Below are 23,841 nucleotides of genomic sequence, written 5' to 3' on the forward strand. Positions count from 1 at the left end.
CTGAAGCTCTAGCTGGCTCTGGATAAAGCGCGACACCCATTTCTTGCCTACAGGTTGTGGAGGTGGATCTTGGCCACGCGCGGCGAGTAACGCGTCTGCCATCCGTCGTACGTCGATAATATGGGGTGGAAAACCACGACGGTCAAGGTCTAGGATCCACTGCACAAGGGACTGCTCTTCAATGGACGATAGCTTACGGTTAACAGACCGTAGCTCTAGTCGTGGCTGAGTACTATGAACGCGAGTATGTAGTGTTGATTGTGGCACATCATATGCTTTTGCAAGAGCACAGATAGATTGTTTTGGATTATTACGATAAGACGCGATAGCAAGGCTTATTCTGCCTTCACGAGAAGTATGTATAGAACGTTGTTGTCGCGGCATGGTGGTGGTTGTGTAGAGCGTCGCGTCAAGTTTGGTGGGGTGCCCAGCTTACTGATCTGCCCAGCTTACTGACCCTGCACGTTACTCCATTACAGCACTAGAAGTAAACACCTGCCAGTTCAGGCCCTGGCCTTCCCATTTGACAGAGCCCCTCCTGACATCATCGTCGCCAAAGTTTGCTTGACCACAGGCACATCCTTGACCAGTGCCTCTACAATCTCGTCCCACACACGCGCCGCAAGCTTCTTATTCTCCTCGCCCCTCAGATTAGGAGCAACGGGCTGCACTGCGTCGGTGCTCCAAAAGCGGCCGTGTCGCCTTTCGTCTTGTGCCGTGCCGCTAACATAGATGCAGGCGCCTTGCTCTGGTGTTTTGGAGAGTAGCAGCCGCATAATTGCTAGGATGACAGAAATGCCTGGGAACTTGATGTCACGACCCAGATTGGTCGCAACCATGCCTGGACATACTGACGTAATGATGACTTGGTTGGACGGCGTTGCCTCTGCGAGCTTGATTGTTGCAAACATGAGCAGCAGCTTTGAATGCGCGTATTGCTTCTGAGCGCTGAACCGCTCGGGTTTGCTGTATTCTGCGAGGATGCTTGGACTGTTGCGCACATTGTCGTCCACTTCTGCCGTTGCATGGAGTCCTGAGTTTACAAACTCAAGTATGGGAATGGTGGTGCCGCGGTTGGATTGCTTTAATTTTGGTAGCAGAAGAATGCCAAGCAGTGTCGTGGATAGAACGTTGACTTGAACATCCTCTTCCCACCCGTACTTTGACAGCGTGAAGGGACTTCGGCGTACTCCAGCGTTGAGGACTACGACATCCAAGTGATCAACGCCGTTGGCCCGTTTTGCAAATGCGACGATGCTGTCGTATGAATTCATGTCTAGCTCCCATACCTCGAACAATTCCTTTCGGCCTGTTTTCTCTTCGAGTTCAGCGAGAACCTGGTCGCCTTTGGCCTTGTCGCGAGCAGTGATGATGACTTTGGCGGCGCCTAAAGAGGCGTATTTGGCGGCGGCTGCAAGACCGATTCCACTAGTGGCACCGGTGACCATAATCGTACGTCCTGCAAACGATTCTTGCGGTTCTTTCGGCGGGGACACCCATTTGTCCTTGAGAACTTTGACAATCATTGCCATTTTGACTCGGTGGTTGTGGCCTGGATTCTGTTGCTGCTTGTACTAGGGTATGAGGGAATATTCAACAAAGAACAGCGGATGCAGCCAAGTGGCTATGTATGAGTATTTCTTATCCAACAGGCTCGAGTGCATACCACCACACATATATTTATCATGTTCAGCGTTCCCATTTCGTCCGTCAAGTGTCCATGAGCTGATAAGCCAGTGCACTACATACCGTTTATCAGGCAGAGCAGCATGCGACGATGGATGCCTAACAGCCACTGCCCTTCCATTGGTGGCCTGAGCCATGTGGCTGTAGATATCGGACGAAAACACGTTATTTCAGTGCACATGTGCCAAGGCCCAGATCGGGCTAGTTCCCGCGGCTCAACATACCCCGCGTTGGGCTAAGCAGTTCGTGACACCTTGACGACCTTTCTTTCAACACCTCGTCAACACCGCCTCAACACCGCCTCGACTTTCTGCCCCGTCCATCCGACTACATGTACGCTCGACGACCCCGCGCATGCATCTTGACATGGAGAAAAGGGGCTTAGTCTAACCGTGCCAAGCAGGCGGGTTAGTCTAGCCTGCCCCACTTCTCTATGCAATACGAACCATGCATTTGGCGGTGACGCGGCAGAAAAAAAAGGCCTTTGCTGCGTATAAGAGCCACAGCCATCCCTCCCTGACTCAGACGGCGCGTCTGGGGAATACACGTTACCATTGCCCTCGCCTGAAGATGCAGGCTTGAAGATTTAGTAATAAATATACATTATCTTTATCTTGGTTTGAGCAAAAAGAACAAAAAAGGAGACATGGAGCACGAGCTACAGATCCAGCATGCACCCCCTGCGGCCCCAGCAAAAGATGAAGTTGTCGCGTCAGGACCAGAACCAGCCAACGAAATGGAACGTGATGTTTCAACAGAAGAAGGAGGCGTGAGAAAGAGGAGTAAAATACGACTAGCTGCTATCATCACAGCGTTATTTGTAGGCCACTACCCCGTTTCCATATCCCGATTTCTCTCTGTCCCATGAAGACGTCATCTGCTACCTCGATTCTCAACCAATACTCCATTTGTATATACGAGTCATGGCTAAAAAAGCATGAGCAAGAGGAAGAGCCTGGAACCCAAAATACATGCATTACGCCTCTCTTTCAAGCCGCAACTGGCCTACTAACGCTCTACCCCAGCTCGCCCTTTTCGTCTCGGCCCTCGACGCCACCATCGTCGCTACAGCCGCCCCAACTATATCCCGGGACCTCTCCTCTGCCGCAGGCTACACCTGGATCGGGGGCGCGTACCTCCTTGCCAACGCCGCCTCGGGCCCCATCTGGGCCTCGCTCTCTGACATTTGGGGCCGCAAGCTCATCACGCTGGCTGCTCTGGCCCTCTTCTTCGTTAGCTCGGCCGTCTGCGCTACCGCGAAAACAATGCAGGAATTAATCATCGGGCGCGCGTTCCAGGGCACAGCGGGTGGAGGGTTGATTTTGCTTGTGCACGTTTGCATCAGTGACATGTTTAGCTTGAGGCAGCGCAGCTTGCTCATGGGATTTACAGAGGGCATCTGGGCTTTGGCCGGGGGTGTGGGACCGGTGCTGGGAGGTTTGTTTGCGAGTTTGGTCTCGTGGAGATGGTGCTGTGAGTATTCCTTACTTTAATCGTCTTCGTTGCACCGTATGTACTAACACTGCATCTAAAAGTCTACATCAATCTCCCCATTAGCGGCGTTGCCTCCGTCCTCATCCTCTTCTCCCTCGACATCAGGCACGAGCATACATCGCTAATCGACGGCCTGCTCGCCGTAGACTGGCTCGGTATCCTGACCTTCCTCAGTTGCACGCTGCTCCTGCTTCTGGGTCTCGACTTCGGCGGCGTGCTGTTTCCGTGGGCGTCAGCAAAAGTCATTGTACTTCTCTCCGTCGGCGGCGCCATGCTCCTTGCCTTCATCTACAGCGAAGCCAAAATCGCAAAGTACCCCCTCATCCCCATGAGCCTGTTCCGGCGCCGCACAAACGTCGCCGTGCTCTCCGTCGTCTTCTTCCACGGCTTCGCCTTTATCGCTGCGGAATACTATATGCCGCTCTTCTTCCAGTCCGTGCTTGAAGCCTCGCCTTTACGCTCCGGTCTCCTTCTTCTCCCCTTCATCGTCACGGGCGCTCTCGCCGGCGTCGCGTGCGGCGTAATCATGCACCGGACGGGCCACTTCCGGCAGATCATGTGGCTGGGAACTCTTCTCCTGACCATTGGCTTCGGCCTCTTTATTTCCTTCTCGGCAACCACATCCACGGCCGTTACCATCGGCTTCCTCATCATCGGCGGTCTGGGCTCAGGCGTGCTTTTCGAGGCCCCGCTCATCGCGATACAAAGTCAAGTTCAGCAGCACGATGTTGCGAGCGCAACTGCCACGCTCTCATTCATACGCAACGTTGCCGTCGCCATTTCCACCATTGTCGGCGGCACAATCATCCAGAATTCAATGGATGCTCAGCAGTCTTTTCTCCGCGATGCAGGACTCCCGCAGCACCTGCGTGAGCTACTTGATGGCGAGAATGCCCTTGCCAACGTCATGTTGCCGAGTACAATGGACAACAAAGCGTGGGAGTTTGCTGCTAAACAGGCGTTTGCCTATGCCATGCGTAACATGTGGATTACGTATACGGTTCTGGCGTTTTTGAGCTTCGTGACAAGCTTGTTTGTCAAGACAGCTGTACTCAGCACCGAGCATGTGGAGACGGTCACGGGGTTGAAGAAGAGGGTCAGGGATAGCGAGGTATCAGACAGTTCGTAAATTTGTCAAAAGGAAAAAAAGAAATCAGGGGTTAGTAGAGAACGAGGGCCAAAAAATTGATGATTATAAATATGTGTATGTATGTATGTATGTAAGTATGTAAGAAAAGTAAAAGCGCCACCAACCAACCCTGCCTATTTACCCTGTCTAATACGGAATTCCGTTTGTGATAAGCTGGAACCGATCGTATGTTCCCGTCGAATAACTCGATCTGCTCTTCTCAATCAGTCCGCGCATGTACTCCGCCGCCTCCCTCTCGCTCTTGTCCAACACGAAGCGATCTCTAAAGTTACGCATAGACTCGGGTTTGAAGCACGGCAACCCGCTATCCAGCATGACTTGTACGACATGGCACAGGTGATCGCAATGCTGTCTGCTAGCCAAGTACGCCTTGACGGTGAGTTCTTCGAACCAGCGGTACGCCTGCGACGTGTACGGGTTCTGCGCATTCTTGCCGGACATGACGGCGATCATTTCGGCGGTAAGTTTGAACGGGGCGCGCTCGAACTTGATGCCACCGGGAGCGATGTCGAAGCAGAAGCCAAAGTCGATGTGGATGATGTGGCCGGCGTCGTCAATCATGATGTTTCCGTTGTGTCTGTCCTTGAACTGCAGCAGGAAGCTGATGACCGAGTATGCGGCCATGGACTTGACAAAGTTGGAGCGCGCTTCCTGGTACCGGATTGAGTCTTCGTTGCCGTAGCGAGAAACAAAGTAGTCGTCGAGACGATTGACGGCTTCGCGACCGAGCATGTCGCGCGAGATGGAGTTGGGAAGGACGTCGATGACTCCGCAGCCTGGTGCCGTCGCCGTCACGCGGTAGGGGAATACCCAGACGTCTAGACCTACGGTGTTGAAGATACCGCGGAAGGCAGCGATCATCTGCAGCGCAAGCACGTCCTGACGACAGTCATCTCCGACCTTGAAGATGGCAGACAGCCATGTCTCATAGGTATTGTCCTTCTTCTGGGCGACCTCGCGGTCATCCTCTTCAACTTCTTCGAGACTTTGGATCTCTGGCTTCGTTTTCCTGATACGGAAGGTAGCCATGAATGGCGTCTTTGCGTGACTTTGCAGTGGCTTGCCGGACTTGCGGTCGATACCAATGACTTGGCCGTCAGGGTTGGAAGGAAGATAGACTCCTACCTCAACCTTGATCTTGCGAAGTTCTTCCTCAATCTTCTGCTTCTTGACCTCCTTGGGCTCGTGCAAAACGGAGCGTAGAGTTCCCGAGATACCTGTGACCTCGTTGAAGAATGCAAACTCGCGCTCGTAGAAGGCATGGTCTTCCTCGGAGAAACTTGACTCGAGACTGCTCATAACCTTGTCCAGAGTGGGCTTTACTGGATCGGGAATCTCGGCAGCCTCGTCCTTGTATGCGTTCGCCTTCATGTTCCAGATGATTTGATGAGCAAACAACTGTGAAAACTTGGCTGTCTCGATAATGTACCGCTCAACATAGCCCAGAACATCATACCGAAGAGTTTGCACAATCTGGTAGACGTAGAAGAACATGACATCTACCGAGTGGCTCTCCAACGCCCTCATTGCGTACTGGATGATGAAGGGGTGGTTGCCGTACGCCGGCAAGAAGTACGTGACAGCTGTGATGGGGTTTACAGGAGCCCAGTAGAGCATGTACTTGGCAAAGTTAGAAAAGCAAAGCATTGTTAGGGCTATACATACCTTGAGCTGGAAGGACACATCGGCTGGTAGTGAGTTGCCCAAAAGTATCTCTAGCGCATCTGGCTCGTCTAGCACCTTTTGTGGAAAGTTAAGCACCTGCCACCTAACTTCATTGCTCAAGCGCTGGGACTGGAAGCGCTTGAGCATATGCACGGCGATTCCAGGGTTCTCGGCCCAGGCCGTCTTCAAATGGGCGGTCACAGCGGCCTGAGCAATTAGCTTAGGTCGCTTCTTGGAGAAACAAAAACTTACATCAGGGATTGTATTGTTGTGACGCCCAGTGATGAAGTGGTGCTTCTTGCCGTTGTCAAGAGGGAACAGCCACACAGTGAGGCGAGACTGCTCATTCGAAACGAGTAGAGACAACAAGTCTTGCTTCGCCTTCAGTTTTGACCCGATATCAACAGCAGTGGTGACCTTTCCAAGATGTTCGATTTGCACCTGGACATCTGCGAGAACATGTGTCTCGGCCTTGATTTGCAGTCTGTTGCCTCCAAATGACCACCTGTTCTCATTAGTAAATGCATGCAGTTTGGTTATCACAAGATACTTACTGAGGAGCTTTCGCAAACCACGCCAAAGCAGCAGTCAGGATACGATCAGTCAATCGCCATTTGATAGTTGATGAGATTGTGGTACTGTGGCGTGCAATACGCAGTCCGAGCAGGATAATATGGAAATAGGATTCACGAGCCAAAGGCTGCGAGCACCCTGCACTCATCGCATCGAGCGTGATGTGCATCAATCGAACATAGACGCATTCGACATCCGCCTTGCTCAATCGGGATGCGTTAAAGTGACTAGACAAGAATTGCAGCAGGCGGAAGTGAGGAGCGATGAGGTTGTAAATATGCTGCTGGCGTTTTGACAACGCCTCCTTGTCAGTCGCAGCGAACTCTTGTTTACCGTAAAAGGGATCCGCGTGTCTGTGTATAGTGTTAGCAAGGATGCTGTTGTGTTTATAATGATGGGACGCACTTCAATGCAGGGCTGAAGATACCACGACGCTTGCGCACCGTATTCTCCCAGTTTTCAGCAATGGCAATAAGAATCCGAGACTCCATGCGAGGGTTCTCTTTGGCAACGCTGGTCCAAAGTGAGATGCCAAGCTTAATGGATTGCTTCGAGAACACTGCAAATGGTATGCCAACCAGGTGCTGGACAATTGGTGACTGATCATTCTTGACCCGGCACAACAAGGCAGCAGCCTTTCGAAGTATGTCGCGAAGCTCGGCAATGGTAACATGCTTGTGACCCAATGTGCGGCTTTCCAGGTCCACCAAAAGGGCGGTCGCCTCATGTAAGCTTCGTGATAGATACGTAGACCTAGAATCCGAAGTCGGTGCGCCTTTGAGCCATTCTTCTTCCTGGTCCGCAACGCCGTCGAGGAACTTGTACTCTTGCCTTGTAGTATACTGAGTAATGAAATCTGACGCTGTATTGATGTTGATGCCCTGTCGTTCAACAGCGCCAAGACGCTGGTCGGTGGATGGGATAACGGAGCCCATCTCGAGAGCAAAAGACCTTCCCAAGGAAATATGGCCAAACGTCATCTCATCCTCAAACTCTGAGAGGTACGACTGAAGGAGTCCCTTAACGTCGAGAGGAGCAATATCGATTGCTCCTTTGACCCAAACGGTTGCTTTCTTATGCAACGCGTCGAGAGTTGCTCGCCGAAACGCGTAGTCATCCGACAACTCGACGGCGATGTTGGATCGCTTAGATCTGAAAGTCGACTTCCAAGTATATTCGTCCGTCTCGCCTTCGAGGCAACTATACCACATGATTGAAAGAAGCTCCAAAAGGGCAAACAGCGCACTCTTCTGGCACAAGGTAGACGGCACTTCCCGAATGACAATATCTGCGCAAGTGGCTGCCGCTTGCTGAACACGTGCAATGCGATGACAACATGCTGAGAACATGGTAGCTAGTTGCTTTGCCAGATACGGCGTCGAGAAGGTGTGTGACTGTCCAGACAAGGTTTTTGCCAGGTAAGTTCGAACAGCTGTCGTGTTGATAGCAGACATGCAGTTGCCCACTGCCCCTGTCCGTAGCTTAGGGTCGAGAAAGTAAGCAAGCGCCTTGGTGCAATCACCGGTGCTAGCTCGTAGGTCTTCCACCAGATACGCAGTGCTCAAGAAAACTGACTCCTGATAACTGAGTGACTTTGTGTCAGCCTCGCACGATGGAAGCAATTTGCCAAGGCGTTTCTTCTGCTCGATGGTATGCTCAGGCGATTTGCCGCGACGCAAAACCGTGTTCAATTCGATGTCGCTTTCTGAAAGAAAGGGTCGTTCTTCGGTAATCAGGGGCTTGCTATACCGTGCAAGTGTACGCAACTCTTCGCGGTATTGTTTGCCCAGATCAGAGAGCAAGTCAAATCCATGGACAACAATATTGAACCAGGCATCGCGCTGGAGGCCGATAATAGAGTCATCAAGTTCGGCATACTCGGCCCGTTCCGCATTCCTTGCGAGCAGGACTGCAAGTGGCTTTAGCAGTTGCGCAATTTCCTGTGCCGCAAGCTCCGTGTCTCGAAGATGACGATGAGATGTTTCTTGCGCATCTCCCTTGCTCACAATCGTGTCCAGCAAGTGCGTAAGGTAGATTTCGAAAGCGGGCTCTCCAGCATTTATCTCCTTGGAGAGATTGAGCCGCGCGGCCATGACCTAGAAAAGACATTAGCCAAAGTAAAGTAGCTATACTTGGAATAAACTCACGGCTTCAAGCCTTGACTTGTCATCAGAGACCAGGGCATCATGGGAAATCTTGGTGTAAACCTTGAGCAGCGATTTGAATTCCCCGGGCGGGCTGTGTATACCCAGAAAAGCTGTATCGGTAATGATCTTCGCATCGACTACCTTGCCAGAACGCCCAACCTTTTGCACAAGCATGGACAGTGCAAGCGCAGTGATCTTGGTGTCCTTGCAATTTCGAGCGACTGATACAATCGTCTCAACCACAGTCGTGTGCACATGGTGGGGCTCGTCAACGTCGCTAGGAGCGAGAGAGATCGTGCTGCCATTCTGGTGGTTATAAACACCGCCTGCCTTTGCCGTCCTGTTATTGCCGTTCAATGTGGGCGAAGCAGACGTGTTTCGCTCAGACGCAGGAGCCACGCTAATCACGTTTCCGAGGCTATAAAGAGTTGTGATGATAGCATCTTGGGGAAGACGACTAAGGACTGCAGCCAGAGACTCTGCCGCCACTGAAGTTGTTCGATGATCAAAGTTGGCTTGAACAATGACGCGAGGCAGCGAGCGCCCCAGGCTTGATGCTAGCTGTGGCGAGACCTTGGCCAGAATAGCCATTATTTTCAGAACTGCAGACACCAGCTCATGGTCCGAACTCTGCGCAGGATCATTGAGCACATTGTCAAGCCATGCACTCAGAACCTCAGCGTCAGTGATGTCGGTATCGTTGTCGTACACGGTACAGCAGAGGTATGTGACGAGTACTTTTGCTTTGACCGACGATGCCTGTTGCTGTTGCCACGCAGACCCAACTCGCTGGAGGTATTCTAGATCATTTTCCAACCGCTCCATTTCCTCGGCTGCAATCTTGGTCAATCCTTCGGCCAGGGAGTTCTCGGCTGCCATTCTCATAGACAGATGGTCCCTGTTCTCTAGCCAAGTCTGCAAGTGGTCGAGGACAGAGCTCTGCGATGTAAGCTGCTTCCTCGTTCCAACCAGCTGAGAGGCTGAAGCAAGGACAAGCTTTAGGAATGAGTCGTGCAAGATCATGGCGCCAAGTGGCCGCCCAGCGGCGGCATAATGCTTAGTGTATCGCTTCCATTCCCGCAGCTCGTGTTGGTGTGAGTGCGCATTACGCACTATAGACAGCACCGTTTCGAAGGCAATCAGGAACTTCTCGGTCAAGGTCGTCCGGACATTCTGAACAAGCTGCAGCCTATCGTATGCGTCCCAGAAATACACGTGCTCTGCAGTAGCACCGAGGAAACCCAAAAGCGACAGGCTATGTGTCATGACCTGAGCCAGCTCGCCATCTACGCCGTAGTCATCTGCACCGTCATCGACAAATTGTTGTTCCAATAGTTCGACGGCTGCTGTGGCCCAGCCTGTGAGATAGCTTTCGAGCGCAACGGTGGCCTGTGTGCGGAGTTGTCCATGTCGCAAGCCTAGCGAGAGCACGGCAGACGTGAGGTTATACGTGAGGGACTCGTGGGGGGTAGGCTCGATGGTACGGAGGCTGGGTGACGGCGCAAACGTCTGCGCATACGATGCGGTGAGGTACGGTGAGAGGCGTGCAAGCAGCTTGTCGGCAACATCCAACGACTCGATATAGGGGGCAGACTTGCACAGAGCCAGGATCGCCTCGAGCTCTTGCAGCTTCATCGCATTGGATGCAGCTGGGAATCGCTTCAACATTCGTCCAAATTCTGAGCCCGCTGTCTCCGCCGAGGACGACTGAGCAGACAGCCGGGCGAGTTTCTCGAGCGCATGGCTCCGAATTGTACGCCTGGCAAGTCTATGTTAGCTCCTGGCATTCGTCAAAGAGAATCAGATGCTCACGCCATCGTAAGAAGGCTCTCCTCGGTTCCTCCGCTAAACGGTGGAGCCTTGCGCGATGTTGCAAGGCGGACTGGGGCGTTGCGTAGCGGAGGCAAGGTAGTAAGGTGTCCCTGGAAAGTGACGAAACTAACCATCGGGGAATCGGAGCTGCCTGCGCGCTGATTGGAGATGCTGCCCCCACCCCAGCAACCCCTGGGGTGTGTCTTAATTCACGCGGCAGAACAAAGGGCTTTGTGCGTATTCATGTGGTCTGAATTCATTTTGATCTTCTGGTATTGTCTCTGCTAGTAGTGTCTTTTTGCAGCTGCAAACTCTCCCACATGGACCCTCTCAACACTCGTTTTCAGAAACCGCACGTACGGTTGATGCCTCGGACATTGCTCGAAATGTAGACTCGGACTCTGTCGACGTGATATGCGAGTCGATTGACATGATCGACGACTGACTATCATTTGTCCTTGAGCGTTCTTCTTCGCATGTACTCCCGTCCCCCATTTCTTCGTCCTGATCCTCTTCAGTCTCGTTGATTGCATTTTCAGCTTCAGCTTCAAGCGTGACCATGCGGTTCACAAACTCTTTTTGCAGTTCCTTGAGCCATGCAGTGAGAACCTCTCCCTCTAGTACGCCGTTATATGCCTGGATGAGGTGCTCTTTGAGGTTGAGGATGAGCTTGCGTCGCTTCTCTTTGAGTACTGTTTCTGATGCTTTCTTATTTTGGAGCGCATGCCGCTCTACCTTGCGCGCGATAGCTGTAGCATGCTCTACAAGTCCAGGAGGCAATGGTACAACGCGGGCGAGCTTCAGACCATAGTGTGCTTCTTTGGCAACGCCCTGAGTTGCTTTATAGAGCATTGTCATGCTGTGCTCATTTCCAATCTACAGCGGTAAGTTACGTGCTCAGACAGAAACGGACACAGCTTACCTCAACTGCTAGATGCAGATTCAGAACTCCAGCACGCTCACCCATGATAGTAGCCAGGTCCTTGAAGTGGGTCGCAAACCATACAAGAGCCTAGGCGTGTTAATAGCATGAAGCAGATACATCTGCAACACTTACTCTGCTTGAGACAAGGGCTTCTGCGATAGCCAAAGCAATGGCAAGACCATCTCTCGTGCTTGTGCCACGACCTAGCTCATCGATTATCACACTGGAACGTGATTAGTACTCTTGTAATCTAGTTGATGTCTTATCTTACACACTGCGGCGATCCACGTTGCGCAGTATAAAAGCAATCTCTCTCATCTCAGCAGCAAAAGTGGAAACATTTGTCTCAATGCTATCATCGGTTCCTACTCTGGCAAAGAGCTGGTGCAGGATTGGAAATGACGCGTAGTTGGCAGGGACACTGTAGATGATCAATAATATAACTTGAAAATGAGAGAATATTAACTTACTAGCATCCAATTTGAGCCATGATAGTCATCAAAGCTAGTGAGCGTATATATGTACTCTTGCCACTCATGTTGCAGCCAGTGATGATCTGGAATCGTGTCTGCTGTGTAGCGTAGACATCGTTTGGGATGAATTTGGTTGGCATAATCTTTTCTTTGATCGGGTGGCGCCCGGCTTCGATGGCCAATGTGTCAGTGAGCTGTGGTTGAGCTGACCTGTTGTCAGTACAGACAGATATAGGAATATTCAAGGCACATACTATAGTTGCTCACCGTCACTAGATGTGCGAATGCTCCAATCTATGACAGATGAGCCTTTTTGACTTTACAAGACAAACGAAAACAAGTACCATGTCTAGCATTGCTACAGCTTCGCAGATTTTGAACAAGATTGACATGTGGCTGCGCAATTGCTCAATGAGATCTCCGACAGCTTCATCGCCTATATTGTATTAGTGGCAGCATGAATTAAAGTGCAGATGATCCAGTCACTCATGAGTATCACTTCTTGGTGAGACACGTTGATCTTTTGACGATTAGCAAGCGTCAATCCATTATCTGGGGCTGCGTACTTTCTGGTTGCGCTTCATCAACTCCACCGTCTGACACTCGATGTTTTTATGGCGGCGGATTACGTTGGTGAAGACTGGTGGCAGCGTCTTGTCTTCGAGCTCAGACAGGGAAATCTTGATGTAAAACTGTCGAGCAGCTTCGTACTTAAGGTCTAGCCTGATATCGTATTCCTCTTCTTGAGGTCAGCAAGTAAATTCGGCAGTTGGCATGTCCATTGCCTTACGACTGAGCTCAATCGAGTGCTGATATGCATCTTCGGTGGCTTCCTTGTAAGTAGTGCGAGCAACATCAAGCAGTCCATTGACTCCAGACTTCACGGCATATGTACGTTGGTTTCTCAGTTCGAGCGGTTGCCTTGCATACATAGTATCCTCATTGATGATGTGATCAATCAGCTCTTGTACAGGCGCTACATTCTCCGGTGCACAGAGCTCCCGAATGTTGCTGAGCATAGCAGAGGCAGTTCCAGTCAGAGCTTCAAAGACAGGATTCACAGAGTTGACGAATTGCTTGAGCATGATGACCTGGTTAATGGATTGCTCTGTTGTCTTGAAGGTAATCTTGCTTGGCGTAATGATTAGTGCTGTCAGTATTCGGTCAGCGTCAAGAAAGTTTTTCAAGGCTGCCCGGGTCGCAAAGAACAATTCTTCCTTCACAATCATTTCACCAACAGCAGTGTATCGCATGCTGAGCACATCTGCATCGGTGAGCGGCTGTAAAATGTTGCTGCGGAGCAGTCGTGCGCCCATGGGTGTCAGTGTCTCGTTGAGCAAACCGAACAAACAGTCTCTGGATTTGGGGTCGCGAAGATTCTGTACCAGTTCAAGCGAGTAGATGGTTGACACGTCGATCATCATTGATCCTTCAGAGGGCTCATACCGCATCCTGAGTGAATGTAAAGCGAAGACCATACCCAGGCCAAGATCAATGTACTTGAGTGCCTGCACCTTTGGTCATTGCGTGCACTCAAAAGTGCACCCCGGGACTCACCGCCGCGATGCAGCACACGGCGTAATAATTGCCAGTGACGGAGATCTTGATTGCTTCGACATCCTCCTTGAATGCCAGGGTTTGGATGTACTCATACCCAGTCAGTTCGGCCCAGTAGCGCCGATCAAGCAAGGTTAGCTTGCTGCCAATGTCTTCGACTGTTTCCTCAACGATGGAAAAGAGCTTTGACTTGGGACTTGCAGCAGTCGATACAATCAAGATCTCCGAAGGGCCATAGACTCTCAACTTGTGGACTGTTCGAACAAAGGTCTGGGTGTCGCAGATTTGACACAGGACTGCCTCTGCCGTGTCGAGGTTCACAAAGGCCAAGCCTACGGTAGGCGAGATACCACGAGATTCGGCAATGGCACAGACGACATGCTGGTTTTCGACCCTGGCAATAGTGGAAGCCCCGGTCCGTGGTCTTGCTGTAGAAGGCCTACCTGTGGCCCTGCGAGTTCCTGAGCGTGACGTCGTAGTGGTATCGTAGTCAGCATATGCGTATGACATGGACGTAGATGTGCTGCGCGAGGTCGACGGCCCGGATCGCTGAAACATGATGGTTAGTGCTGTGTGGCTAGTATGCGAGCATTGACTTGTATCGCCTGCCTCATTCACTTGAGATGGCTTGTTTCAAGTCGAGATGGGTAAAGCAGAGCCGTTGGAAGACGCGTCGAGGGGTGCATGCTTAGCGCGCACTTTAGCGCGGGCGTTATCGATAACACCCAGAAATTATTTTCCAGCACTCCCATACTTACCAGTGGGGTCTCTCCAAGCTGAAGACAAGTCAGCCAGGTTGGGCTTTTGAACCTCCCAGCTATTACCCGACAGTTTCACAGACATGGCGACCCAATTTCCGCCTCCCTCGAAGCGCCAGAAGCGAGAGCAAACTGAAGTCGCGCGACAGCAACAAAACATTGATACGTCGATACCCGATGGCACAGTGCGAGTGCGCTTCGTCGACCAGGCCACAGGCGAAAGCGGTGACCTTCCAGTTCTCACTGTCCCGTTGTCGCAAGCATCGACTAAGAACCTAGAGCTTCTTCTCAACAACCTCAAAGACCAGGCCGAGGACCCAATACCGTACCGCTTCTTCCCCGACGAGGCGACCGAGGCACTTGCGGACAAGGATGATTTGTACAACGCGCTGGTTAAACCGGGAAAGGCATCAGCGGAATCCGAGATTGTGCTCCAATACGCACCACAGGCTGTGTTTCGGGTAAAAGCCGTCTCACGATGCTCGGCCGCTGTGTCGGGTCATGGCGACAACATCTTGTCGGTAAACTTTTCGCCAGTCAGCTCTAGCAGAATGGCGAGCGGAAGCGGAGACAAGACGGTGAGGATATGGGATTGCGACACGGGAACACCAGTGCACACGATGAAGGGACACTCGAGGTGGGTCCTGGCAGTCAGCTACTCACCCGACGGCTCACTGCTGGCGTCTGGTGGATATGACAATGAGGTGCGGATATGGGATCCAAACACAGGAAAGCAGATTGGAGGCCCGCTCAAGGGCCATACCGGATTCATTACATCCCTCTCCTGGGAGCCCTATCACCTACAAGAGCCTGGCCGACCCCGGGTAGCGTCGTCTTCAAAGGATGGCACAGTAAGAGTATGGGACGCGATAGGCGGCAGAATTGATTTCGCGCTCTCAGGCCACAAGGGCAGCGTGACTTGCGTCAAGTGGGGTGGCACTGGACGCATGTATACTGCCTCTCACGACAAGTCTATCAAAGTCTGGGACGCAGCGCAGGGGACGCTCATCAACACATTATCAGGCCACGCGCATTGGGTCAATCATCTCGCGCTCTCGACAGACTTTGTCTTAAGAACCTCGTATCATGACCATACACGAAAGGTGCCAGCAAGCCAGGAGGAGAAGCTTGCGAAAGCCAAGGCACGGTTCGAGAAAGCCGCGACAATCAATGGCGAAGTGGTAGAGCGGCTGGCGACGGCCTCGGAAGACTGCACAATTATGCTGTGGACGCCCTTGACCAGCACCAAGCCAGTCACGCGAATGACGGGTCACCAGAAGCAGATCAACCAAGTAACCTTCTCGCCCGATGGAGCTCTCTTGGCATCTGCAGCCTGGGACAACCACGTCAAGCTGTGGTCAGCTCGAGACGGAAAATTCCTCAACACACTAAGGGCACATGTCGGCCCAGTATACATGACGTGCTTCTCTGCCGATAGCCGGCTGCTGGCGAGTTGCAGCAAAGACACGACGCTCAAGGTGTGGGACATGAGGACCGGAAAGCTCAAGGAAGACTTGCCAGGACACAAAGACCAGGTGTTTGCGCTTGACTGGAGTCCGGACGGAGAGCGGGTGGGTAGTGGGGGTGCAGACAAGCAAGTACGGATTTGGAGCAACTGACCAGAAGCGGTCGGTAGGTGTATACTACGACGATAGCTCGCAATGATGATACCCCTGTGTACTCCGTCTACACGTGTAGCCGAAACAAGAGGTGACTAATGACTTGGTATTGCGGGTGAAGGTTGAGCGAGCGAGCGATGGAGTTGGGCGGGGGGCCAAGCAAGCTGCAAGCATCAGCAGAGATGGGCAGAGGCTTGGCAGTCCCCGCCGCAAAGTGGCTGGTGGGCTGAGAGAGGCGGCGACGTCATCGGCTGCTATTAACGTTGAGCTGTGGCTCTGCGGCGCCCCAAAGTGGAGCAGCATGGGCTGCCCATGGCCAATGTCGTCCAAACACCGACGCGTGCCTACGTCAACCATGGACTTTTGGGAAATCTATCCCTGCCCTGCACGCGAGCGCTGCTCCTGCGGCTTTCCGGCCAACCTGCAACGCCGCCTTTTTCCTGTTTCCTGACCATTGGACGTGCACATGTATCACCGGCCATTCGCCCATTCCTCTGCTTCCTTCTCCTCGACCGCCCTGCAGACTGCGTAAACCACCACCATGTCCGGCGTCGACGACGTAGATGCGCAGCGCAAGAACTACCGGCGGCCCCACAATGCGCACAACCCAATACCAACCGTCCAGAAGTACCGCGAGGAGAAGCAGAGGAGACAGGAAGCATATGGCAGTGCAGATGGCGAGAGCAACGAACCAAGCACACGCGACCGGCTCGGCGACGCCGTCAATGTCTTCAGACATGGAAGGGACGTAGAGCTGGCCAACGATGGCAATGGGCCGTACCCTTCCACCAACAAGAACCTCGCGCAGGACCTAGAAATTGCCGACGACCACGCTGGCAAGACAGTGCCGAAAAACGACCAAAGAGATGCATCCCAGGACCAGGATGGTGAGCAAGAGATGAAAGACACGACAGAGGGCGGCCTGCAATCACTAGATCCCAGGCAGGCCCGCAAACAGATGAAGCATTTCAAGGCCGATGGCACAGAACGCTTTGTCACCGACCCAATTACCCATCTACCCCTCAGAGTTCATGATTTCACCGATCACGAGCTGAAGAGCACGGCAAAAAACCCGCCGCCCCCCGGCGCGGACCTACGAACAGCGACTGGCACTGAAGCCATTGAGAAAACTGGCGAACACTTGGAAGCCGAGGGCCAGGAGTCGCAAGAAGCACATGAAGGCCTCGAGGTCCTGTTCCCCCCTCCGTCCTTTGACCGGACGCGAGACGAGATCTCTACCGTCTACATGCAGGCCGTCACGGTCGGCGTAGGTGCCGCTGCTGTTAGTTTGATGTTGATCAACGCTTTGTTCTGGCCAACACGTCATTCCACAGGCTGGACAAGGCAGTTTCTCAAGATGATCGAGCTCGGCACAATGGCGGTTGTTTCTGGGGCCATCATATTGTTCATGCGTAAATGGTCGGAAAACAAAATCGAGAAAGTGTGGGATGTCGAAGTCTGGAGAGCAGAAGGCGAACGTGGCAAGCAGTTGGCCAAGACCGAGACCGCCGAAAGTACGCAGTGGCTAAACTCACTCGTCGCTTCGGTATGGCCATTGATCAATCCTGATTTGTTTACGAGCATCTCCGACACGCTTGAGGTAAGCAAAGCCATGAGTATACTGATTGCTTCAACTAACAGTTGTATGTAGGATGTCATGCAAGCCTCTCTTCCGAGCATGGTTCGTATGGTGGCGGTCGAAGATCTCGGCCAGGGCAGCGAAGCTATTCGTATCCTGGGCATTCGTTGGCTTCCGACGGGCGCAGCTGCCAGGTCAGTAGGCTCTGACGGAAACTTGAAGACTTCAGATGAGGAGAATAAAGACCGCACCGTCCCAGACGATGGCGAAGGTCCAGATCAGCCCCCGCAGCAGGATACCATGGAGGCTGAAGATGGTGATTTTGTCAACCTGGAAGTTGGGTTTGCGTATAGACCCTCGACCGGAAAAGGCGTCAAGTCCCGTGCAAAACACGCGCATCTGCTGCTAGCCTTCTATCTACCAGGCAACATTAAGCTACGTGAGTTTGGTCTGCTCCGTATATTCGTAATTCACTAACGTAGTAAAGCTGTCTGGGTCGACCTTGTAGGAGTGATCGGTATTGTGCGCTTCCGTCTGCAGTTGTGTCCTGATCCCCCCTTCTTCTCCATCTGCACCATGTCCTTTATCGGCCAGCCGAAAGTGACCATGTCTTGTGTGCCGCTCATCAAGAAGGGACCAAACCTCATGGACGTACCATTACTTTCCAACTTTGTTCAATCATCCATGGATGCCGCCTTGGCCGAATACGTCGCTCCCAAGTCATTGACATTGGATCTCAAGGACATGATGATGGGAGACGACTTTAAGAAAGATACGATTACACAGGGTGTGATCATGGTGCATATCAAACACGCTTACGATTTCAAGGAAGGAGACATGAAAATTGGTCCGTTTGGTGGTTCCGCAGACCCATATGTGAGTGTTGGGTGGGCCAAGTTTGGAAAGCCAGTTTGGTCCACGCGCGTTCTGAAAAGAAACATGGAGCCGCATTGGGACGAATTTTGCTTCGTGTGCGTGACCGTCAACGAATTAAACGTCGACGAAAAGCTGAGAATCCAACTCTGGGACTCGGATCGCACGACTGCTGACGACGACCTTGGACGCATTGAGCTGGATCTCAAGCAATTGATGAAGAGCGACGAAACCAACGGCAAGATGCATGACCGCGAAGACGGTTTCCATGCCCTGAAAGCAGGCGCAGAAATGCCGGGCAAATTGAGCTGGAGCGTTGGCTACTTTTCGAAGACAAGGATTACCAACGACCAGTTGGCCATGCAAGATGAGGACCCCAATGTGAAAACGATTAAACAGCTGAAAGACAAGGTATACAAGGAAGCAGAAGGCAAGCTGCGAGAGGCAAGCGAAAACCACCGGGATGAAGTCGAGCAACAGAAGGTTGAAGATTTCAAGAACCGCCAGGATGAACTCATCATTGCTTCTCCACCTCCACAAGACTATCCATCTGGCATCTTGAGCATTCAGATCCACCAAATCACTGGGCTGGAACTGGAAAAACCGAGTAAGAGAAAGGCTTCGGCAAACGAAGAAGCCACTGACGAGGAGGAGGAGGGCGATGATCTCCCTTCGGCATACTGCACGATCATCATCAACCACAAGAAGGTTTTCAAAACCCGCACCAAGCCAAAGAACTCCAAGCCCTTTTTCAATGCTGGCTGCGAGCGCTTTATCCGGGATGTGCGTAATACTGAAGTGCATGTGGCCGTCCGGGATTCTCGCGTCCACGAAGATGACTCTTTGCTTGGTATTGTCTACCTACCCCTGGAGAAAGTTTTCAGTGAACGCAGCCAGATCAATTCCATTTTCCCCCTTGCTGGAGGGATTGGCTACGGACGTATACGGATCTCCATGGTTTTCCGGAGTGTGCAAGTTCAACTTCCTAGGGAATGGATGGGCTGGGATTACGGGACTGTGGATATTCAACCTCGCATCAAAGCAATCAATGTGCCGCACGATATAGAGCCGCTCAGGGTCAAGGTTCGCACACGGCTGGAACACGCAAAGCTGCATTCACGCGGGCGCAACGGCCACGTGCGTTCAGAGGACGGACACACTGTGTGGACTTCGCGGAAAAATAGACCTATCCGCTTGCCTGTACGTGCACGCTATTGTGCACCGTTGATATTTGAGTTTAGACAGGATGCCACGTTGAGAGACCGCACGCATGCATTTGCCATCCTCTGGCTCAAGGACATCCCAGACAATGAGGAACAGACAAAGCGGCTCGCCGTCTGGAAGGGCGATTTGAAGCGCGCAGAGGACAACGTGCTCGAGTCGTACGGCGAAAAGGTGGGCGAGATTGAGATAACACTGACAATGTGGTCTGGCCTGTCTGGCTACCACGAGAAGCTCGCAAAGGGGGACAAGCATCTCACCAACGTCATGGAAGTCCTGGATACCTCCAACGACCAGGAATGGACAAATTGGGAGGAATCGGACAGCTCGGACAAACCAGGTCTGAATGACAGCAAGAATAATGATGAGGACAGTTCTGACTCTTCATCTTCTTCATCTTCTTCTTCCTCGTCGGACAGCGATGATGATAGCGAGGAGAGTGTTGGTAGCAAGATGACGCCCAATTTCCTTCAGAACAAGAGACCAGACTCGAAACTGAGCATGGATAAGGGCAGAGGCCCAATTAGGAAGCTGAAGGAATACAAAGACTCGGGCAAGCCGCTGCGTCGCAGGAACAAGGGCATCATGCAGTGGAAGGGACCTCGGACGTTGGCTTGGATGAAGCACGTGGGTGAAAGGGGAAAGAGAAAGATGGGGAATATATTCCATCACCATGAGCGAGACGGGACCGGAATTGAGACGGAAGTTTGATTTGCGTGATTAGCATAGCGAGTGCGTTTGGCGTCGATGACAGGCTGAGATGGGTGTATCATTAGGTAGTGGCGTTTGATCATGTATAATAAATGACTATAATGAATTTATTTGTAACCACTCGAGAATTTCGGCAAAGTCCGTAGCCCATACGACACTACGCTCGCCCAACTGCGTGCAGTCCTTCAGTTTAGGACACGCGACTTGCAGCGTCTCTAGCGCCTCTGCGAGTTTTCTCTGCGAGCTACCCATGGGGTCGTCGCGGATGCAAATGCCCAGATCAGCAGCGAGCAGGCACTCGATGTCTGTGGGGCTGTCTCCAACATAGACGCTGGGCCTGTTACTCTGCTGCATGTGCTTGAACTTTTGCAACTTGTCACCGCTCGACACAATAGTGACCTCGTCGCCCGTGACGGCAGACACAATACGACCGGAAGATGGGTTTCCAGCGGCGATGCCATGGAGCTCATTCGACAGAACCGCGTGCTCGGGCACGGCAATGCCCGAGGCAGCGAGACAGGAGCGGATGAAGTGGCGGGACCAGTTGACGCTTAGAATGGCAAAGGCGGCACTCGGGCGCGCCTGGATGTACTGGCGGTGGAACGACGAGAAGCCATGGCGAAGCTGGACGTCGCTGGCCTGAATGGCGTGCTTTGCTCCCTCCTCGATTGCTTGCTTGGTGAGGCCGCTGAAGATGGCAGAGGCATGTACACGGTCGAGACTGCGCTGTTCCACGTCCCGTTGCTGGCGCACCAGACGCTTTTCGGCGTCAATGATTGGCGGAAGGGCGCTGTAGTCGTCCATGTAGGCCTGCGAGACGCGCTGCCAGTGGTGCATGGTGGGGAAGGCGGGCTTGTGAGCTGCGGAGATGGCGACGAGGGCGTCGAGGGTATCGCGCCTGGTTATGGTGCCGTCCCAGTCGAGGATCCAGTGCATGGGCTGGGCCTTTTGCCAGAGCGGTCTGGTGGACATGGCGGGCGGCGCTGGGATACCGCTGGCATGGCTGGATGTGCGTGTATGTACGGGCTGGGCTGGGTGGATGTGAGGCCAGGAAAAAAGGCTATCCGAACCGACCGTGTTATCTGCTGGCGGAGCTTGGGATGCTGTGATTGCTCGAGCGGCCGGGGAAATGGCGCACTCAACGACGACCTCTTGTGACGACGCAGCGTGGTACTTGGCTGGGTCTGGGGTGCCGGTGGGGTGAAACGAGCGGGCCGTAGCCTTCAGCGCGGTGCCGTTGTTGCTATTCGCAGGCGTGGTATCGTGCTGGACTGCGCCTGGAGCCATGGTGGTGGTGGTGGTTGTCGGGGATGCTAACGTGGGGTAGTGGGGGGGAGGGTGTCGGTGTTGTATATGTATGTCTGGATGGCGAGACGTAGACAGGCAGGGAGTTGCTAGTGAAAAGGCAAAAAACAGGCCGCGGCGGGCTTCTTATTTTGCTGGCGGGTTGAGCGCTGTGCCGCTGATCGCCTCCAACTGTACTTAGAGGAAGTCGTTGCTAAGAACAACTGGTACTATCGCCTCAAGATGCCTTTAGAGGAACGCGACCAACGAGCGCCTCGGCTGCCAGCGGGCCATCACTATGCCCGCCCTGCCATTGGCTCGTGGGCGCGCGACGCATTCGCGGCCGGCACAGCGCAGAGGGAAGTCTGGCGAGAGAGCTGAGCTGAAGGACACAGGCAGACGGCGCCAGACTGACTGGAACAGCGCGCAATATAGACGTGGGTGACAGCCGTCTGGTCGGTGTGGCGGTCGGCTAAACGTTACCTGTCCATCCAGTCCGAGGCCGACTTTGCAGCCCACAACTACCACCCACTGCCCATTGGTAAGTATGCACGGCATGCACGTTGCACGGCGAGAGCTGACCAGGAGCAGTTTTTGCGCGGGCAAGCGGCTGCAGCGTGTGGGACCCCGAGGGCAAGCACTATCTCGACTTCCTCTCTGCATACAGCGCCGTCAACCAGGGCCACTGCCACCCCGAGCTCGTCAAGGCGCTGACGGAGCAGGCTTCGCGTCTGACGCTCAGCAGCCGGGCCTTCTACAACGATGTCTTCCCCCGCTTCGCCGAGTATGCGACCAAGCTGTTTGGCTTCGACATGATCCTGCCCATGAACACGGGCGCCGAGGCCGTCGAGACGGCAGTCAAGATTGCGCGCAAGTGGGGATACAAGGTCAAGGGCATTCCGCAGAACGAGGCCCTCGTCTTCTCGGTGCAGGAAAACTTCCATGGCCGGACGGTGCGCATTCCTGATTCCTCGTCCTCAACAGACTGTGCTCGAGCTAACGAGATGCTAGTTTGCTGCCATTACCATGTCTACTGACCCCGAGTCTCGCGACAACTACGGTCCATACTTGCCTGGCATTGGCAGTGTGTGCCCGGTCACGAACAAGCCGATTCGCTACAACAACGTTGACGATGTTCGCGAGACATTAGAAAAGCACGGAAAGAACACTGCTGCTTTCCTGGTGGAGCCCATCCAGGGCGAGGCTGGCATTGTGGTTCCAGACGACAGCTATCTGCGCGAGGTGAGGGCGTTGTGCGACAAGCACAACGTGCTTTTGATCTGCGATGAGATCCAAACGGGCATTGCGCGAACGGGCAAGATGCTCTGCCACGAGTGGAGCGGCATCAAGCCCGATCTGGTTCTGCTGGGCAAGGCCATCTCGGGCGGCATGTATCCTGTGTCGTGTGTGCTGGGTTCCAAGGAAGTGATGCTTACTGTCGAGCCGGGCACCCACGGTTCGACGTACGGCGGCAACCCTCTGGGGTCGGCTGTTGCGATCCGGGCGCTTGAACTGATCCAAGAAGAAAACATGATTGAGCGGGCAGAGACGCTCGGCAACAAGTTCCGCGAAGGACTCAAGAACATGAACAGCCCTATGATTACGACGATCCGAGGCAAGGGTCTGCTAAACGCCATTGTCATTGACGAGAGCCGGACCAATGGACACAGCGCGTGGGATCTGTGCATGCTCTTCAAAGAGAAGGGACTACTGGTAGGAAGAGCCCTCAAGATCATGCATGTAAAAGAGGTTGACGGTGCTGACTATGACGGCCAGGCGAAACCCACGCACCAGAACATTATCCGGCTTGCGCCACCGCTGGTTATCACGGAGCAGGAAATTGAGTCAGCGCTGGCCATTATCAAGGAGGCCATGGACGAGCTGCCCACGCTCCAGGGTAAGCGACAGGATTAGAATCCGATTGGCTTGGAAATAAAGGTGCAGGTTGGAGGTGGACGACTAGACCTGTGACACGAAGCTCTACGATATAGCCGTGGGAAAAGGCTGTACGGGTGGAGCGTGGGCGTATATGTGGGCATATGAGGAGACATGGGGGCTCCCTGGAGGCCGGTGAAGACGCAGCTGTTTCTGGGCTGCCAAGGATAGAGTGTGAGGGATATATGGTGTCTCGGTACGGAGGTGCCTCACAAAAGTTTTGTCCCACGCTAATCTCGGCGCTTCGGCATAACTCTTCTTGGCGCAACTCCCACCTTTGAGCTGAGTAGCTGTACGATTTGTCTGTATCTATCGTTACAATGTCTCCTAATACTGATCCTTACACCCGCACCTTAATTGTGGCGTTAAAGTCACCTTC

At 53.2% G+C, this 23,841-nt stretch overlaps 8 protein-coding genes across 8 annotated transcripts; 4 read left to right on the forward strand and 4 right to left on the reverse strand.

Moving 5' to 3' along the window:
* Positions 1 to 503: 503 nt before the first annotated feature.
* SETTUDRAFT_24271 (uncharacterized protein) lies at positions 504 to 1,532 on the reverse strand (the record flags this gene model as incomplete). The annotated part of the gene is made up of 1 exon (XM_008032974.1): positions 504 to 1,532. One exon carries the CDS (start codon positions 1,530 to 1,532, stop codon positions 504 to 506), a length of 1,029 nt encoding a protein of 342 aa, XP_008031165.1.
* An 890-nt stretch (positions 1,533 to 2,422) lies between these two features.
* On the forward strand, positions 2,423 to 4,309 carry SETTUDRAFT_143735 (uncharacterized protein; the record flags this gene model as incomplete). The annotated part of the gene is made up of 3 exons (XM_008033191.1): positions 2,423 to 2,506; positions 2,712 to 3,159; positions 3,222 to 4,309. The coding sequence occupies 3 exons, from the start codon at positions 2,423 to 2,425 to the stop codon at positions 4,307 to 4,309; spliced, it is 1,620 nt and encodes a 539-aa protein (XP_008031382.1).
* A 147-nt stretch (positions 4,310 to 4,456) lies between these two features.
* Positions 4,457 to 10,532, reverse strand: SETTUDRAFT_157743 (uncharacterized protein; the record flags this gene model as incomplete). Its single annotated transcript, XM_008033192.1, has 7 exons — positions 4,457 to 5,950; positions 5,996 to 6,202; positions 6,248 to 6,500; positions 6,550 to 6,921; positions 6,974 to 8,664; positions 8,716 to 10,474; positions 10,528 to 10,532. 7 exons carry the CDS (start codon positions 10,530 to 10,532, stop codon positions 4,457 to 4,459), a joined length of 5,781 nt encoding a protein of 1,926 aa, XP_008031383.1.
* Positions 10,533 to 10,857: 325 nt separating this feature from the next.
* Positions 10,858 to 14,040, reverse strand: SETTUDRAFT_100157 (uncharacterized protein; the record flags this gene model as incomplete). The annotated part of the gene is made up of 11 exons (XM_008033193.1): positions 10,858 to 11,403; positions 11,450 to 11,539; positions 11,585 to 11,675; positions 11,724 to 11,873; positions 11,923 to 12,130; positions 12,180 to 12,219; positions 12,264 to 12,361; positions 12,412 to 12,445; positions 12,492 to 12,664; positions 12,716 to 13,433; positions 13,483 to 14,040. 11 exons carry the CDS (start codon positions 14,038 to 14,040, stop codon positions 10,858 to 10,860), a joined length of 2,706 nt encoding a protein of 901 aa, XP_008031384.1.
* A 247-nt stretch (positions 14,041 to 14,287) lies between these two features.
* On the forward strand, positions 14,288 to 15,859 carry SETTUDRAFT_143743 (uncharacterized protein; the record flags this gene model as incomplete). The annotated part of the gene is made up of 1 exon (XM_008033194.1): positions 14,288 to 15,859. The coding sequence occupies exon 1, from the start codon at positions 14,324 to 14,326 to the stop codon at positions 15,857 to 15,859; it is 1,536 nt and encodes a 511-aa protein (XP_008031385.1). The 5' UTR covers positions 14,288 to 14,323.
* Positions 15,860 to 16,400: 541 nt separating this feature from the next.
* Positions 16,401 to 20,243, forward strand: SETTUDRAFT_100474 (uncharacterized protein; the record flags this gene model as incomplete). The annotated part of the gene is made up of 3 exons (XM_008033195.1): positions 16,401 to 17,459; positions 17,511 to 17,877; positions 17,926 to 20,243. The coding sequence occupies 3 exons, from the start codon at positions 16,401 to 16,403 to the stop codon at positions 20,241 to 20,243; spliced, it is 3,744 nt and encodes a 1,247-aa protein (XP_008031386.1).
* A 96-nt stretch (positions 20,244 to 20,339) lies between these two features.
* Positions 20,340 to 21,530, reverse strand: SETTUDRAFT_157767 (uncharacterized protein; the record flags this gene model as incomplete). The annotated part of the gene is made up of 2 exons (XM_008033196.1): positions 20,340 to 21,246; positions 21,382 to 21,530. The coding sequence occupies 2 exons, from the start codon at positions 21,528 to 21,530 to the stop codon at positions 20,340 to 20,342; spliced, it is 1,056 nt and encodes a 351-aa protein (XP_008031387.1).
* Positions 21,531 to 21,770: 240 nt separating this feature from the next.
* Positions 21,771 to 23,441, forward strand: SETTUDRAFT_157748 (uncharacterized protein; the record flags this gene model as incomplete). The annotated part of the gene is made up of 4 exons (XM_008033197.1): positions 21,771 to 21,890; positions 22,023 to 22,068; positions 22,119 to 22,480; positions 22,539 to 23,441. The coding sequence occupies 4 exons, from the start codon at positions 21,771 to 21,773 to the stop codon at positions 23,439 to 23,441; spliced, it is 1,431 nt and encodes a 476-aa protein (XP_008031388.1).
* Between the last annotated feature and the right edge of the window lie 400 nt (positions 23,442 to 23,841).

This window comes from Exserohilum turcica (genome assembly GCF_000359705.1).
Source record: "Exserohilum turcica Et28A unplaced genomic scaffold SETTUscaffold_9, whole genome shotgun sequence".
NCBI classification, from domain to species: Eukaryota; Fungi; Ascomycota; class Dothideomycetes; order Pleosporales; family Pleosporaceae; genus Exserohilum; species Exserohilum turcicum.